This window comes from Neomonachus schauinslandi, chromosome 9, assembly GCF_002201575.2.
Source record: "Neomonachus schauinslandi chromosome 9, ASM220157v2, whole genome shotgun sequence".
Taxonomy (NCBI): Eukaryota; Metazoa; Chordata; class Mammalia; order Carnivora; family Phocidae; genus Neomonachus; species Neomonachus schauinslandi.
In genome coordinates this window covers 100,745,647-100,763,684 of record NC_058411.1, presented here as the reverse complement: position 1 = coordinate 100,763,684, position 18,038 = coordinate 100,745,647, and the positions used below count along the sequence as shown (strand labels likewise).

General features: G+C 34.6%; 1 protein-coding gene across 1 annotated transcript in view; it reads left to right on the top strand.

The window, feature by feature from the left end:
- VPS13C (vacuolar protein sorting 13 homolog C) overlaps positions 1 to 18,038 on the top strand; it is a 176,373-nt gene that overhangs the window by 89,785 nt on the left and 68,550 nt on the right. Inside the window, 10 exon segments of the mRNA XM_044918118.1 lie at positions 662 to 798; positions 2,581 to 2,737; positions 3,561 to 3,640; positions 4,168 to 4,227; positions 5,573 to 5,735; positions 7,315 to 7,431; positions 8,713 to 8,816; positions 14,164 to 14,331; positions 15,001 to 15,305; positions 16,268 to 16,415. Of these exon segments, the coding sequence (XP_044774053.1) occupies positions 662 to 798; positions 2,581 to 2,737; positions 3,561 to 3,640; positions 4,168 to 4,227; positions 5,573 to 5,735; positions 7,315 to 7,431; positions 8,713 to 8,816; positions 14,164 to 14,331; positions 15,001 to 15,305; positions 16,268 to 16,415 (1,439 nt within the window).

Genomic DNA, 18,038 nt, shown 5'->3' with positions numbered 1-18,038 from the left:
TCTTGTTATCCACCATATGATTTAATCATATCAAACTCTGTTTCCAAAACCTATCATGATGTGCTATCTACAATTTTGCACAATCTCTTATCTTATTCTTGGGTGTCTTCTCTGTATGAGGAGGTCCTTAAGCTCTACCTGAATGATAACTCCCTTATTAAAACTTTCTTGACCTCCCCATAACTATTTCATGTTCTATATTTTCTATAGTCTGTTAACATTTGTCTACTTAATGTGACCAGGCATAGCCTGCTTCTTTTGTTTGTATTTAATTTTTTTTTTAAAGATTTTATTTCTTTATTTGACACAGAGAGAGAGCACAAGTAGGCAGAATGGCGGGCAGAGGGAGAGGGAGAAGCAGACTCCCCACTGAGCAAGGAGCCTGATGCGGGACTCCATCCCAGGACCCTGGGATCGTGACCTGAGCCCAAGGCAGACGCTTAACCAACTGAGCCACCCAGGCGTCCTGTTTGTTTGTATTTTAAATGTATATGTCTCTTCTACTAAACCATAAGCTTTCTAAGGGCTGGAGCTATGTATTACTGATCTGTAAATTTTCAGTGCTTTCACAGGTCCAGAGTACTCATACATGTCCTCAATGAGTATTTATGGAAAAAAATGTGTGGATAGAAGTGAAAGAATTTCTTTTAAACATCTTTAGGTGAAATTAAAGGGCCACTTGAAACCTCTACAGCAAAACAAGGTGTACATGCTTCCCAAGGTACTTTAACAGCTGGAATGGAAGAAATGAGATCTGTAGACATCATTAATGTGCTGCTGAATTTTGAAATCAAAGAGGTGTGTAATTTTCATCTGTTTCTGTAAAGTATATAAGTAAAAGATATTTGGAATTACCTCTACTAAAACTCGTAGATTATTGATATGGATGAAAAAATCTTAATGTAGGCTATTTATAATTTGTATTAGCAGTGCAGTTTGTAGTAAATTTGAGAGTTTATGAAAGATGAGTTATATTTGGGGTATACGATATTTCATAGAGAACATGGTTCCATGTGTCCTGTAACATGCTTTTCAAATGATTTTAGGACACTTGGGATGTAGCCTGCTTTGGATTTCATTTAAGAAAGTCAGGAAAGGGGAGTAGTGACAGAGAAATCCTTTGCAAATTTTAGAAATCCTTAATAGAATAAAACACAGTATGTCTACATGTTTTAAATATTATATTACCACTACACTATCTGCTTTCCATCTGCAGATCTTTGAGGAAAGATTAGATGGATTTTCCTCTTCTGTATTCACACATTAATATTCATTGCATGTGCTAAGTGCTGAGGATGCAGAGTTAAAAGGCAGAGACTGAATTCTAACAAGAAAACAATTAAAATTTTGTAAGTGCTCCCATTAAAAATGTGCCTGAGGAGCTTGTGGCTGTGATAGTAAGGAGGGGGATCTAAGCAGGCTGAGAGTGTCAGGGAAGATTTTCTGGAGGAAGTGACATTTGAGATGAGCTTTTAAGGAAGAGTAAGTAGAGTCTGAGAAAAGGGGATCAGGAAAGGGGCTGGGGCAGGGTTAAGGTGTGAGTATATGAGAAAATATAGTAGATGAAGGGACTTGAAAGAACTTCCTGCAAAATCCCTTTGTCATTAATAGTAGAGGTTATGTTCTTCCTCTGAGTTAAAAATAACAAACTTTAAAACAAATGGGTTCTACTTTTTTTATCTGAAATATATGCTTTGCAACTAATTTCTTTCATCTTAAAACTTAACTGTTTTTCTGGTTAATATTAGTTATTGAAGATACATAAGCTTTAATAATTGAAACATTGATATATCATTCTATTTGCAAATGGGCTTCATTAACATATGTGCATAGAAAACCCATAAGCTGTTTTTCATATCATTTGTAATAAATATTATTACAGCTCCATTCCCTGAGGACATGGGATGTAGGGGAGGCAATTTGCATTCCCCAGGCCAATACTTGACACTGAAGACATTTTTGGTTTTCACTATCTGGGGAGAGGGAGCTGCTGACAACCAGTGTGAGAGGCCAGCATTACCACTAAACATCCTACAGTGCACAAGTCTGCTTCCTCACTGCAAAAAATTATCCAGCCCAAAATGTCAATGGTGTCAAGTTTGAGAAATCTTGCCTTAGGATTAGTATAAAAGTTGCCCATTTATTGTATAGACTTCCAGATGAAAGGCTGTCCATCAGACTAGAACTTCTGGGAATTAGGCAGAACTACTATTTTTTTTTTATTTTGCCTTGATTCTAATCACTAGAATATAGTGGCAGTGTTTCAAAAATGTGAACAAGTATATGTGCCTGCTCGGCAGGGAGCCTGCTTCTCTCCCTCTCCCGCTCCCCCTGCTTGTGCTCTCTCTCTCTCTCACTCTGTTAAATAAATAAATAAATAAAAATCTTTAAAAAATAATTCAAATAAATGTACCTTCCAAAGTAAATAACACTAGGCAATTTTCCAGGCACAAATAGTGGTGCACATGTTTACATTGTATGAATATTTTTATTATATCACTCTGGATGGTTATGAAATTGTTGACTTACCTTCATTGTATATAAGTGGAATTGTTTGTGGTAATACTGGGCCTTTTCTAGGTTGTGATTACTTTGATGAAAAAAGCAGAGAAAAAAGGAAGGCCTTTACATGAACTTAATGTCCTGCAGCTTGGAATGAAAGCTAAAGTTAAACCCTATGACCTGACTGCTAAAGCTTATCTAAAAAAAATTAGTATGCGATGCTTTGAGTTCCCTGGTAAGTGTGAATTATAGTCTGTGTAAATTATTCATGTTATAGGCAGTGGTCCCTACCTTTTTGTCAATAGTAAACAATTTATTAATGTCATCGTAATTAGTTAATTTAATTTATTACCTCGATAAAAAGGAATTTGATATTTAAAAATTTATTATCTATGTAGTTGCCATAAAGTAAGAATATATCTAAATATATATATATATTTAGCATGAAGTAGAATATATTCAAATCCACTTTTTAACATGCATTAAGCCAGCTTTTTTTTTTTTTTTAAAGATTTTATTTATTTATTTGACAGAGAGAGACACAGCGAGAGAGGGAACACAAGCAGGGGGAGTGGAGGAGGGAGAAGCAGGCTTCCCGCGGAGCAGGGAGCCCGATGTGGGGCTGGATCCCAGGACCCTGGGATCATGACCTGAGCCCAAGGCAGACGCTTAACGACTGAGCCACCCAGGCGCCCCGCATTAAGCCAACTTTTAAAGTTTCTATGGATGTTTAAAGTTTATAGGAACTCTATGGGGTAACTTTAAGTAAAGCAAACATATTGAGAATAATCCCTAGCTTATGTATTTTATAGCTTTGTTCTTCAATATATTCTTTCTGATTTATTCAAGTGAATAATACCAGTAACAAATGTTACAAAAGTTATAATTGACTGGTCCTGGGTTTTGTTTTGTTTTTTTTTTCAATTTTTTAATGGAGTTTTTTTATTCCAAAGCCACTTTTATTGAGGTATGATTAATATACAGTAAAATTCTGTTTTAAAGTACATTTGAAATGTTTGAAAGACTTACTGGAGCTGCCCTGTGTTTTTTATTTTTAGACTCTGCAGGAGAGCCACTTCACATTATTAACTCTTCTAATGTAACTGAGGAGCCCCTGCTGAAAATGTCACTGACAAAGGTACCTGGTTTCCTTTTAGGATTCTTAATATTTGAATATATAAAGTTATGTAATTCTCCCATGTTTAGTATTTCAATTTTCCCCCCTAAAATTTTTCATTCTAAAGCTCATGGATTGTAGTGAATTATGCAAGCATCCAAAAATAACCTTGTGAATAACCCTTATATTGTTGAATAAGTGAGAGTACAAAGTTCTGTGGTAATCCGAATTTGTTATAATCTAGATATGCTAGCATTTTTCCCTACCTTTGGCATTTAATCCTAAGTAGGATAAGGAATTTGAGTTTTTGCTTCTATAGGATGTAAGAAATGCTTCACTTTTTTTGGCACATGCCTCTTTGCTGTTAAGAAATATGCTTATAATGTTTTCATAGCATACTTTGAAAAGTAGAGAATATATATATGCATATATATGTATGCACATGTATATATACCTATGTATGTAAGTGTATATATATATTTTTTTTTTTTCAATGTGTGAATTCTTGGTGTTTTCAACCCAGTGGTTTAATCTTTCACTATTTCTAGGCAGACAGTGATGGACCAGAATTTAAAACCGTTCATGACAATACCAAACAGAGACTGAAGGTAAATATTTTCTAATTCTCTATAAGGCAATGTTATATTAATTACTAAATCTAGCTTTATAGCCATCCTCTTTCTCCGCATCCTCACCAACAAATAATATACTATTTAAGGGAATTTTATACATGGTTATTTGGCCTACTGTTGATGGATGTATTAAACATTTGAATTATATATTGGCTTTAGGATTAGAATAAAATTAATGATGAAGCTAAAAGCATGGCTCAGTACAGATGTTGCTTACAATACATTTGAGCTTATATAGTCTGTCTTGGACCCATCTGAAATGTGATTGACCTAAGGCCTGCTAGTACTTCCCGTATCTTTCCTTAAAACCCACCAATTAAGGTCAGAATTAGAGTTGGGCATGAGGGGGGCAGAGTGTTTGTTTATTGTCTGGTTGAGATTAACACTGTAAGAATGAATTCTTTCTTAAAAAAAAAAAAAAGGACCAAGTCTGTGATTCATCAGTCTTACACAATTCATAGTGCTCACCATAGCACATACTCTCCCTGATGTCTATCACCCAGCCACCCCATCCCTCCCACCCCCCCCACCACTTCAGCAACCCTCAGTTTGTTTCCTGAGATTAAGAATTCCTCATATCAGTGAGATCATATGATACATGTCTTTCTCTGATTGACTTATTTCACTTAGCATAATACCCTCTGGTTCCATCCACGTCGTTGCAAATGGCAAGATTTCGTTATTTTTGATGGCTGGATAACACATTATATATTAAAAAAAAAAAAAGATAGTAGGAAGGGAAAATGAAGGGGGGGAAATCGGAGGGGGAGACGAACCATGAGAGACTATGGACACTGAGAAACAAACTGAGGGTTCTAGAGGGGAGGGGGGTGGGGGGATGGGTTAGCCTGGTGATGGGTATTAAAGAGGGCATGTACTGAATGGAGCACTGGGTGTTAAACGCAAAAAATGAATCATGGAACACTACATCACTAATGATGTAGGGGCGCCTGGGTAGCTCAGTCGTTAAGCGTCTCCCTTCGGCTCAGGTCATGGTCCCAGGGTCCTGGGATCAAGCCCCGCATCGGGCTCCCTGCTTGGTGGGGAGCCTGCTTCTCCCTCTCCCACTCCCCCGCTTGTGTTCCCTCTCTTGCTGTGTCTCTCTCTGTCAAAGCAATAAAATCTTAAAAAAAAAAAAAAACAAAACTAATGATGTAATGTATGGTGATTAACATAATAAAATAAAATTTTTAAAAAAAGGATCCTAATTGATCTTTTCTTAAAGGAATTATTCTTCAACATATACTTATTTGTTTATGTTTGAAGCTTAACATAAAAATGTCACCATATCTGAAATCTTTCTAATTGTTTATTATCTTAGGTTTCATTTTCATCCTTAGACTTAGTACTTCATTTGGAAGCTTTACTGTCCTTCATGGATTTTTTATCATCTGCTGTTCCATCCTCTGAACCTTCCTCTTCTGAGAAGGAATCTGAGCTGAAACTACTTGTGGGGGAGTCCAGAAGTATCGTTGTCAAAGCTGGTATTAACTTCTGAGTCATGGTCTAATACTTTCTGTCTGAACTTTTAATAATCGTATGATAACTTATATTTTCAAGCTAGGACAAATATTTAGCACCTTAATATTACAGCTGCTCTGACAGATTAAGTTAGTTTCAAACGAGAGCAAATTTTATTCCTGCGGTAGGGACAGGATAATTTTGTGAGGGATTTAAAATAAATTTTTAATATTAATCATGTATTTGTATTTGATTTCACTGTCAATCTTTTATGGAAAATAAAGTTGTACGTACTTTGCATTGATATCTCTGCAGCCTTCACTTCAGTGCAAGTGAGAACAGAAGAAATTAAAATATGAATACAGTCATGCATAGTACAAAGGCCCATTTCTGTCAGTCACATAAACCCACCTGGTGCTCAACAATTTTAAATGCTCTGCGGGGCACAAAAGGAAGAAGATCATGGAAGAAAAACACTCACTTTGGTTTCTAACCAAAACTGAGTTTAAATCACACACACATATGGGATGTTCCTCAAGCATATGGCTTGTGCTATGAATTAGATATGATGTTATCCTGAGTGAACATGAGCCTATTTTAAGCCAAATGTCATTTAAATCATTTTTCTTTCATATTACGTGGTATGAATATCTAACATCTAGTAATTTAATTTTCAGACCATTGCCTGCTTGGGTGACATCTGTATTACTGACATCTTTAAAGCATAAAACTCTTAGTAATATTAGATCTGATAGAAGGATCAGATTTTTTTTTAACCAGGGATCAGAGCGATACTTTTGCTATAAACTAGAGTTAAAGAGTTTTATTGTTGTCTTTAATGTCCTTGCTGTATTAATACCTGTGGAAATGCTTCTTTATGTAACATGCATATATACATACATGTACACACACAGTTGAATAAATGAAAGAGCAATGTTTAAGTTCACAATAAACTACAAAAATTACTAATCCAAAGAAACAGTTTTCCAGTTATGCTATGTAGTTGATTTTAATGGTTTGATTATAGTTTTTATGGTTTGATTTACATCTTAAGGGGAAAAAAAAAATCCCTGTTATCACCTTGGTGATTAAGGACTGATGTCCTGTGCTTTTACAGTATTATAGGAAAAGGTCTGTTTCCCTCAGGCAAGACAGATCTCTAGAAAAATATGTCCTAAATTTATCAGTTGAGACCTGGACCAAAGTAGCTGAAGGGAATCCATTTGATTGTGATTCTTATACACACACACACACACTATAAATTTTTTTGTATTTTTTTAACTCAGCTCTTTATGTTTATGTCTCCCTATAGACCTAAATCTTTTTTCCCAGAAGAAAAATTATAGGAAAGTTTCCATCTAGCAAATTGTATTTTCAAGGTTCTATTAAAGGTTGCCTTTATTCTTAAGTTGGAGAGGAATATGCTAGTTTCTGATTGGCATTTGAAAATTGAGTCAAAATCCATATTAATTATATGTTATCTTAATGGAAGCCTTTTTGATTCTTCTTAGTTCATAATGTACTTTTTGTGAATTTTACATTATTTAGTCTGTTATATCATCTTTGCACTTTGCTAATCACAAGCTTTCTATTATTTTTCAGTATCCAGCAGTACTTCTGAAGATGATGTGTTTGATTTAAAGGTCATAGCTGAATTAAATGCATTTAATATCTTTGTCTGTGATCAGAAGTGTAACATTGCAGATATTAGAATACGTGGTAAGTAATGATATTCCTTGGTGTAGGTATTTCTGTTTCTTTACATAGACCTCCAGGAAGAGTGAGTTTGTGTACGGTAGATTTCTTGAGTGTTTGTTTTGTTTACTTATATTGAAGACTTGCACAAACTTTTCAAAAATGTACTTTGAAATGGTAGACGTGAATTTGTTATGATTCACAGCTGACATGAAATATTTCTTATGTATTTTTCAAATTTTAGAATAAATCTAAGGCTTAATTGCTTATGTTCCTTTTGTATTTTCAGAATAAAATACAAAAGAGAAACTGAGAAATTAATATCACAACACCTCACTAAATAAAGAAAATGTTAACTATGTTTATTTCCCTTGTCTTTTGTACATATATAACATCAGACTAGAAGTACCTAAAAGAAATTTTGTGTTACTCATCATCAGCTTGATAAAAGGATAGGTTCATATTATACCATGGGTTCTTGAACCAATCTGCCAAGATTCAAGTTTTGGCTCTAACATCTATTAGCTGACCTTGAGAAAATTAATTAACCTTTCTGTATCTTAGTTCCCTATGGAGATAGTTGTAATAATTATTCATGGGATTGTTGTGATAGTTATGACAATTATTTATAGGATTATATATGCATTTACATATATTTAGAAAAGTGATTGGTACATAGTAAGCACTTAAGAAAAGATTAAAAATAAGTACTGTTCAACAAATATTACTAAGTATTTCATCTGTGGCATGGTATTAGATTGAGCTTATTACTGGTTCTTAGCTATAGGCATTCTCTTTTACTGAGGAGCTGTTTTAGAAATCATTATGGCTTTAGAGATTATGAGAATAACCAAAATTTTTTTGGATAGAAAGATTCTATTTTATATGTAGTTTTTTGTAGAATGAATATTTATTCATCAAATTATATATATGCTCCATTATCAGAGCATTAGTTTTCATAATAAATGCTTGTGAGATGGCTGTTTAAGAAATAGTGTGTGTCTTCCTCTGTGACCACTTATGATCTTGCCAATGCACAGGATATTTGTTTGGAGACCTGTGATTGATTCTCTTTGAAATTCAGTTTCTTTTGTCTTTAAAATTTCTACTTTTATGTATGAAATACTTAAAGATATTGTAATCTTCATTAGGCATCTTATACATAGAAGTTGATACCTTTACTATGTGTAATAGTAATTATATTCATTCTCTATCTTGGTAGTATATTTTTTAACTTGATTAAATACCACTGAATCGGATCACTTGGATTGGGTGAAAAGTTTGTAAATGTTATGTTTCCCGTAGGAATGGATGCCTCTATTTCTGTGAAGCCAAAGCAGACTGACATGTTTGCCAGACTTAAGGATATAGTAATTACGAATGTTGATTTGCTGTCCATTCACAAAAAGGTAATTAAAAAATAGGTTTCAGGAAAAGGAGGCTGTTCAAGATGTCAGGGTAGGAAGATCCTGAACTCACCTCCCCTACAGCCATAACAATTCTACAGCTACAAATGAGATAATTTTCTCTGAAAAAGTCATGAAAACTAGATGAACAGCACCTTCACAACAAAAGATAAACGGGCCACATCGAGATGGGTGGGAGAGGCAGAGATGTACTCTTGCTGCCATAGCTTGCAGGCACCCATAGCATACACAGGAGATGCCCCAGGAGCGCCTGGCTCTGGTGTCCAGGTGGGATTGTGCTTCCGGGCCCTATTGGTCATGTTCTGTTCTGTTCAAGGCCACTCCTTCAGTGGGAAAAGTAGGTTTTTCACCTAATACATAGAAACAAACACAGAGAATCAAGCAAAATGAGGAGGCAGAGGAATGTGTCCAAATGAAGACAAAGGCAAACCTCAAAAGAACCCTTAATGAATCGGTGATAGTTTTCCTGATAAAGAGTTCAAAGTAACGGTCATAGTGATGCTCACCAAACTCAGGAGAAGAGGGGATGAATAGAATGGGAACTTCAACAAAGAGATATAAAATATATGAAAGGACCAAATAGAAGTCCTAGAGCCTGAGAATACAATAACTGAATTAAAAAATACCCCAGCGGGGCTCAGCAGCAGACTGGATGAAGCAGAACAGATCAGTGAGCTGGAAGACAAAACAATGGAATTTACCCACACAGAGCAGCAGAACAAAAAATGAGAATTAAAGAAAAAAGATGATAACTGAAGGGACCTATGAGGCCACATGAAGTAGAATAATATCCACCTTATAGGAATCCCCAAAGGAGAAGAGAGAAAGGGACAGAAAATCTATTTGAAGAAATAATGGTTGAAAACTTCCCTAAACTGGGAAAGGGAATATCCCAGAAAGTTCCAAATGAGGTGAACACAAAGACTGCAATACCAAGACACATTTTAATTAAACTGTCAAAAATTAGAATCTTAAAAGCTGCAAGAGAAAAAGAACTTGTTAATGTACCAGGAAAACCGCATAAGGCAGTCAGCAGATTTTCAGCGAAACTTTGCCAAGCCAGAAAATGGCATGACATATTCAAAGAACTGAAAGGAAAAAACTTTCAACCAGGAATACTCCACCTGGTAAGGCTATCAGTCAGAATAGAAAGAGAAAGAATTTTTCAGACAAACAAAAGCTAAAGAACTTGTAACGATTAACTGGGCTTAGAAGAATGTTAAAGGGACTTTTTTCAGCTGAAAAGAAATGGCACTAATTAATAACAAGAAAGCATATGAAAATAAAAATCTTACTGGAAAAGGTAAATATATAGTAAAGGGTGGATTAACAACTTATTAAAGCTAGAATGAAAGTTAACAGACAAAAGTGGTAAAAATAGCTATAGTTATAATAATTAGTTTATGGATACAGAGGATAAAAAGGTATAAAATGTGACATGAAAAAAATATAAAATGGGGGGGGAGACAGTAAAAATGTGGAGTTTTGGAATGTATTCAAATTTAAGTTTCTGTCAACCAAACAGGCTGTTATCCACATAGGATGTTTTATGTGAACTTCAAGGTAACCACCCAGCAAAACTTACAGTAAATGCACAAATAAGGAAGAAAAGAAAATAAGGAAGGAATGTAAATAAAACACTAAAGGGAGTCATCAAACCACAAGGGAAGTGAGACTCCATCAAAAAGCTGTTAGAGCTAATGAATGAATTCAGTAAAGTTGCAGGATACAAAATTAGCATACAAAAATCTGTTGCATTTCTATACAGTAATAATGAACTATCAGAGAATTTAGGAAAACAATCCCATTTACAGGTGCATCATAAAGAATAAAATATCTTGGAAAAAAATACCTAGGAATAAATTTAACCAAGTAGGTGAAAGACCTGTACACTGAAAACTGTAAAACATTGTTGAAAGAAATTGAAGAAGACACAGATAAATGGAAACATATTTTGTGCTCATGGATTGAAATAATTTATATTGTTAAATTGTCCATACTAAAAGCATTCTACAGACTGTGTGCAATTCATATCAAAATTCCAGCGGCATCTTTCACAGAAATAGAACAGTTCTAAAATTTGTATGAAAACACAAAAGACCCCAAACAACCAAAATGATCTTCAGAAAGAACAATGCCAGAGATCTCATGCTCCCTGATTCAAACTATTCTACAAGGCTATGGTAATCAAGAGTATGGTATTGGCATTAAAAGAGACATAGATCAGTGGAACAGACTAGAAAGCCCAAAAATAGACCCATGTACATATGGTCAATTAATTTTCAACAAAGGAGGCAGGAATATACAGTGGGGAAAGGACAGTCTTTTTAGTAAATGTGTTGGAAAGCTACATGCAAAAGAATGTAATTGTCAATTAAATGGGACAGCTACGTATAAAAGCATGAAACTGGACCACTGTCTTTATACCATATAACAAATTTAATTCAAAATGGATGAAAGACTTGAATATAAGACCCAAATCTAATACTCCTAGAAGAAAACGTACATGGCAAGGTCCCTGACATTGGTCTTAGCTAAGATGTTTTCTTAGATCTGACTTCAAAGGCAGGAGAAACAAAAGCAAAAATTTTGAAATGTGACTACATGACACTAAAAAGCTGTATAGCAGAGGAAGCCATCAACATATCAAAAAAGCAGCCTACTGAATGGGAGAAGATTTTGCAAATCATGTATCTGACAAACAGTTAATATCTAAAATACATAAAGAACTCATACAACTGAATAACCAAAAAACCAAACAATCTGGTTAAAAAATGAGCAAAGGACCTGAATAGGCATTTTTGCAAAGAAGACATACAGGTTGCCAACAGGCACGTGAAAAGATGCTCAGCATCACTAATCACCAGGGAAATGAAAATCAAAAGCACAATGAAATATCACCTTACATCTGTCAGAATGGCTTTTATCAAATAGATAAGAAACAGCAAGTGTTGGTGAGGATGTGGAGAAAAGGGAACTCTCATGCCCAATTGGTGGGAATGAAAATTGGTACAGCCACTGTGGAAAACAATATGGAGGTGCCTCAAAAAATTAACAATAGAACTTTCATATGATCCAGCAATTCCACTTCTGAGTATCTGTCTGAAGAAAACAAAAACACTAATTTGAAAAGATACATCACCTCTCTGTTTATTGCAGCATTATTTACAATAACCCAGGTGTGGAAACAACTTTAAGTGTCCATCAATAGATGAATGGATAAAGAAGATGTGGCGTATATATACAATAGAATATTACTCAGCCATAAAAAAGAATGAAGTCTTGCCATTTGTGACAATATGGATAGAACTTGAGGTTATTATGTTAAATGATATAAGTCAGACAGAGAAGGCCAAATAGGGTATGATTTCACTTATAAGCAGAAACTAAAAACCAAAACAAAACAAAACAAAAACCTCAGACTCCTAGCAAATAGAGTAGTGGTTGTCAGAAGGGAAGGTACTGGGGAGATGAAATAAGTGAAGGGGATCAAAAGGTACAAACTTCCAGTTATAAAATAAATGTCATAGGGACATAAAGTATAGCATGGGGCATACAGTCAGTAATATTGTATGAACTTTGTATGGTGACAGGTAGTAACTAGACTTACTCTGGTGAGTAATTTGCAATGTATACCAATGTCAAGTCACTATGTTGTACACGTGAAACAAATACAATATTTTATGTCAGTTATACTTCACTTAAAAAAAAAACAAAAAGGAAAACTGGTTACACTCCAAAATAAGATGCCATTATCCCCATGAAAATTTGGGTTAAATATTAGAAGATACTTCACACAAAAAGATTATGAATGGTCATAAAAAATATTAAAGATGTTCAACAACACTAGTTATCGGATAAATGCAAATTAAAGCCACAAGGAGATAGATACCCATTTCAGGGGCTACATTAAAAAAAAATTGACAATACAAAATAAACCCTTAATGAGGAAAAAAAAAATGACAATACCACCTATTGGCAAGGATTATAGCAACTGGAACTTCTGTTGCTGGTGGGACTGTATAATTATATAATCACTTTGGAAAACAGTTTCAGAGTTTCTTATAGAACCCAATATATATTTACCATATAACTCAGCAATTCCAGTCCTGTGCATTTCCCCAAGAGAAATGAAGACACATGTCCACGGAAATCTTTGAACATGAATACTCATAACAAGTTTGTAATCATAACCCCAAACTGGAAACAATCCAAATGCCCATCCAAAGAGGAATGGGTAAACAAACTGTGGCATATCCAAACAGTAGAATACTACTCAGCTATAAAAAGGGAAAAAAAAAAAGTGATACATGTAATGGGGGTGAATCTCAACATGCTTAATGAGAGAAGGCAGACACAGAAGAGAACATATCCTATGATTCCACTTACATGAAGCTCTAGAAAAGACTAGTAAGTGAAAGCAGATCAGCGGTTGTTTGGATCTGGGTTTGGGGGAGGGTCAGGGATTAGCTGAAGGGGAGGGGCTCAAAGGAACTTTTTGGGGTGATGGGATGTTCTATATCTTGTTTTGGTGGTATTTACATGGGTGGTATAAATTTGTCAAAATTTCTCAAAGTATATACTTAGGAAATGAATGCATTTTATTATATGCAAATTATACCTTAAAAAGTTAATTTAAGAATAATTATTTCACAAAAAATTAGAATGTACAGATTAATAGAAACCAAAAAAACAAACATGAAAAAATGCTTTTTAATGAAAAATAATTTCTGTATTGAAATTTACTTTTGGGATGCCTGGGTGGCTCAGATGGTTAAGTGTCTGCCTTCAGCTCAGGTCATGATCCCAGGGTCCTGGATTCCAGTCCCATATCAGGCTCTTTGCTCAGCAGGGAACCTGCTTCTCCCTCTCCCTCTGCCCCTCCCTCCTGCTTGTGCATGCTCTCTCTCTCTCTCTCTTTCTGACAAAAAAATAAAGTCTTAAAAAAAAAATTTAGTTTTGATTTTTGTGTTTAAGATGGCTTTATTCATTTGTTCATTATATATTCATTAATGGTCATGTGTCAGGCAGTTTGTTAGGGATTGGCCATGAATATAGTTATTCTGTGCTTTGACCTGGTGTATAGACTACGTGATTTATAAGTTATATCTGACCAATTAAGTGATTGATATTTTCATTGATTAAAATAACTTTTGTAGAAATAGGAAAAAGTTTTATTAAGTATAATCTTTTAACAATTTATTGAAGGTTGAATTTAAATGGTGCTTCTTCATATATCAAGGATTTTTTAATAAGGAAACTTATTTATAATATAGCTCTTTTGATATAGCTCTTTTCCTGTAATAACCAGTTAATTTAATACTTTTAGGCTGTCTCTATTTTGGGAGATGAAGTCTTTAGGTTCCAAATGACTCTTTATCCAGATGCTACAGAAGGAAAGGCCTATACTGATATGTCTAAAGTAGATGGGAAACTTAGTCTCAAAGTGGGTTGTATCCAAATTGTTTATGTTCATAAATTCTTCATGTCTCTTTTGGTAAGTTTATTTATAAATGTATTTGTTTCTCATGGAGACCTAAATATTTTTGCCTATACATTTGAACCTAGATAGTCAAAATATTTACTAATAGGGCTGTGTAATAAATACCCAGATGCTGAACAGAATATTATAGTGAAGGAAATCCTTTACATGATGGATAACCAAATGAATTTTTGTTCTCATTGTTACCATTCTTTCACATTTCCATAGCTATATAATTTAAAAGTACTTTTTTGATGTTTTAATTTAGGTATTTTCAGTGTTGTTTTATGAAATACCCTTAAAGGTATTTAGCTAAAAGATTATTTTTATGAAGGACTAATATTAGAATTTACAACTTTTGATTATAATTGTGATCAACAAGGCCATAAAATTATTTTCTTTTAATTATTTCCATGTAAATGTCATGGGCTGAAGAGTTTTAAACTGTTTATGCCTCTTAGCAGGGCTGTTATTCAAGGCTTATAAGTCATGGATTTCTACCTAAACCATGAGAGGTGGCAGTTGTTAATATCTCAGAGTATGTCTTTCTAGACTTAACACTCTCCATATATACAATCATAAATAGCATCTCTTTTAACTCTTTTATTTAGTTTTTAAAGTAAATGCTTTTTAAAGTTAGTCCCGTTTTTTTTAGGAAATCTAAATATCAGTCTCTTCCAACAGAACTTCCTCAACAATTTCCAAACTGCCAAAGAAGCTTTGAGCTCAGCCACAGTCCAGGCTGCAGAAAGAGCTGCTTCCAGCATGAAAGACTTGGCTCAAAAGAGTTTCCGCCTTTTGATGGATATTAACTTGAAAGCACCAGTTATTATCATTCCTCAGTCTTCAGTATCGCCAAATGCTATTGTAGCAGATCTGGGTTTAATCAGAGTTGAAAACAAATTTAGCTTAGTTCCTATGGGGCATTATTCTCTTCCTCCAGTCATTGACAAGATGAACATTCAGCTAACTCAGTTGAAGTTGTCCAGGTATAAATATATAATTCAGTTGTGTATTACTGCTAGAAATAAAATTCTCATAAAATCTTTGCTAGGGATAAAATACTCTCGTAATTTGTGGTTCTCATTCCTTATTTTTTATAATTATAAAACCATGACCATTGGTTTTTGGTCAGTGGTAATACTAGTGCACTTCATAGAATCTCTGTTTTGTCTTACTACATTTATAATGTGATTTTCTACATTTTATAAAAATTTCCTATTAAATTAAAATTTACTCAATAGCACTTAATTTAGATTTATTTTTTTTTTTCACTTTGCATAATAGCTATTTTCTGTAGTTGGGAGAAAACTTCTTAAAATGTAATAAAAGTTAAGATTTTTTTTCTCATTTCCAAACCTTGTCACATTTGGGAATTCTCAGTGTGTTATCTAAAGGATTATTGAATCCAAATGGGAAAGTGTTGGGTCTGTTGAATGACAAGAATACTCATTTCGTTGTACAAATGGTTGTTGGCAGTCATGCTCGAAATGACTGTTACCATATGTTTGTTTAACGTGTAGGTTTGGTGAGTTTTTCCCTTTGAGTTTGGAGAAGTACCAATAACACAAAACTAAGGATTAAGTAGACTTTCTTTGTCCTCCAAGTTTTGGAGGATGTTAACATTTGTTTGTATGACACTGCACTAGTTGCTAATATTTGAACGGTCTTTGTGAAAGTAGTAAATAGTGTAATAGTCATACTTTCTGTCTTTGAAATCAGCATGAGATAGGTTTTGTTTTAGAAAGCTCTTGATTTATTCTGATTTGGATTGATCTGTGAAAAGAAGCATGTTTTATTTTTTTATTTTTTTTAAGAATCATGTTTTAAAGAATTACGATAGTAGCCTTCAGTATCTAGGAAAACTGTGGAAACTGTTACACAGTATGACAGTCTTCATTTTAAGATGTAAATTTCAAAAATATAAAATAAATTCTTATTTATCTTTCAGAACTATTTTGCAGGCTGGCTTGCCACAACATGACATTGAAATTTTAAAACCAGTCAACATGCTTTTGTCCATACAGCGAAATTTAGCAGCAGCATGGTATGTGCAAATTCCAGGGATGGAGATAAAAGGAAAACTAAAACCTATGTTGGTAAGTGTATGTATACAGTGTATGAAAGTTTCTAAGTAAGCTTTTATCATTGATCACAGTGCCATTCTAGCGTACATCAGAAGTGATGAAGCAGGGGTGCCTGGGTGGTGCAGTTGGTTGGGCATCCAGCTGTTGGTTTTGGCTCAGGTCGTGATCTCAGGGTTGTGAAATCGAGCCCTGCATTGGGCGCCGCACTTGGCGCAGTTGTGGAGTCTGCTTGAGTTTCTCTCTGCCCCTCTTGCTTGTGCTCTGTCTCTCTCTCTCTCTCTCAAATAAATAAATCTTTAAAAAAAGTGAAAAAGCATTAAAAAGGAATACTTTGTTAACTGAAAAGAGGTCATCCTAATTCTCACACTTTTCTTTATTTCACTTTAGTCACATACCTGGTAAACCCAGCAAGAAGTCTGAGATGAAACCCATTGGAGTCTACTGAAAATATTAATAATTTTGGAAAGTTCTATTAAAGTTTTAGGCAGTTGAATGCTGAGACAGTATAAAGTAATATTTAGATACCACATTCAAAGCACCTTAGGAGTATTTTTTTTTAAAGATTTTTAATTTATTTAAGAGAGAGAGCACGCAAGTAGGGAGAGGGAGAGGGACAAGCAGACTCCACGCTGAGCATGGAGTCTGACTCGGGGCTCAATCCTGTGACCCTGAGATCATGACCTAAGCCGAAACTGAGTCAGTCACTTAACTGACTGAGCCACCCAGGCACCCTGCCACCCCCTCCACCCCCCGGGTTAGGAGTATTTTTAATGTATAGAAGCACTCTTTTAATTAGAAAAGTGGACATTTTAAATAGGTGAATATGTATATTTGGTAAGCATATAAGTCTGGAAATATTTATAATAGTGTAGTTAGCAGGTCATGTGTTGGCTCATAGGGAGAGATGATACTGGTCAAAGATGCTTATGGAAGTATAGGAATCCTATGGTTCTTTTGTACCTGTGTGTGAAACCATTGAAGCCAAACAGTAGGGGATAGGGGAGGAGAGAAAGTGACTAAACAGAGTGTGTGAAAAACAAATAAAAATTTATTTTTAATACCTGTGATTACTTCAGAGTTAGTTCTTGATAGAAAGGGTCAAAGCGGAGTTCTACTAGGGAAGAAGTTAAAACTGAAGTTTATTGTAGGGATCAAAGGTCCTGTGTGTGGTTATGAGTGGATGCAGTATGTGGGACGAGTGTCTATTTAGGGTAGTCATAAAGACTTCTCTCTTTTGGAGTATGTGACTCTTCTTTTAACTTCTGCCTTGCTGTTAAGAGATTAGATTCCAGGGCTAATATTGGACCTTTTCCCCTTGCTTTCAAAGATTGTGTGGTTATAGGTTTGCTGAAAGCAAAAGTAAAACCTGTATGTCTATCAGTAGGAGAATGTGGACCAAACGATGGTATATTCATACATTGGACATTATAAAGCAGATAACATGAGTGAGCTAAAACTATGTGAAACGAAATGGGTATATCCTAAACATAAAAATGGAAAAAATTGAGTTGTAAAATGATAGTACAATTCTATATTATTTCGAATTTTACAACAAGCAAGACAATGGACAGTGCTATATATTGTTTATAGGGGATGCAATAGCGGTAAGTGTAAGAAAGCATTCATGGGAAGAAG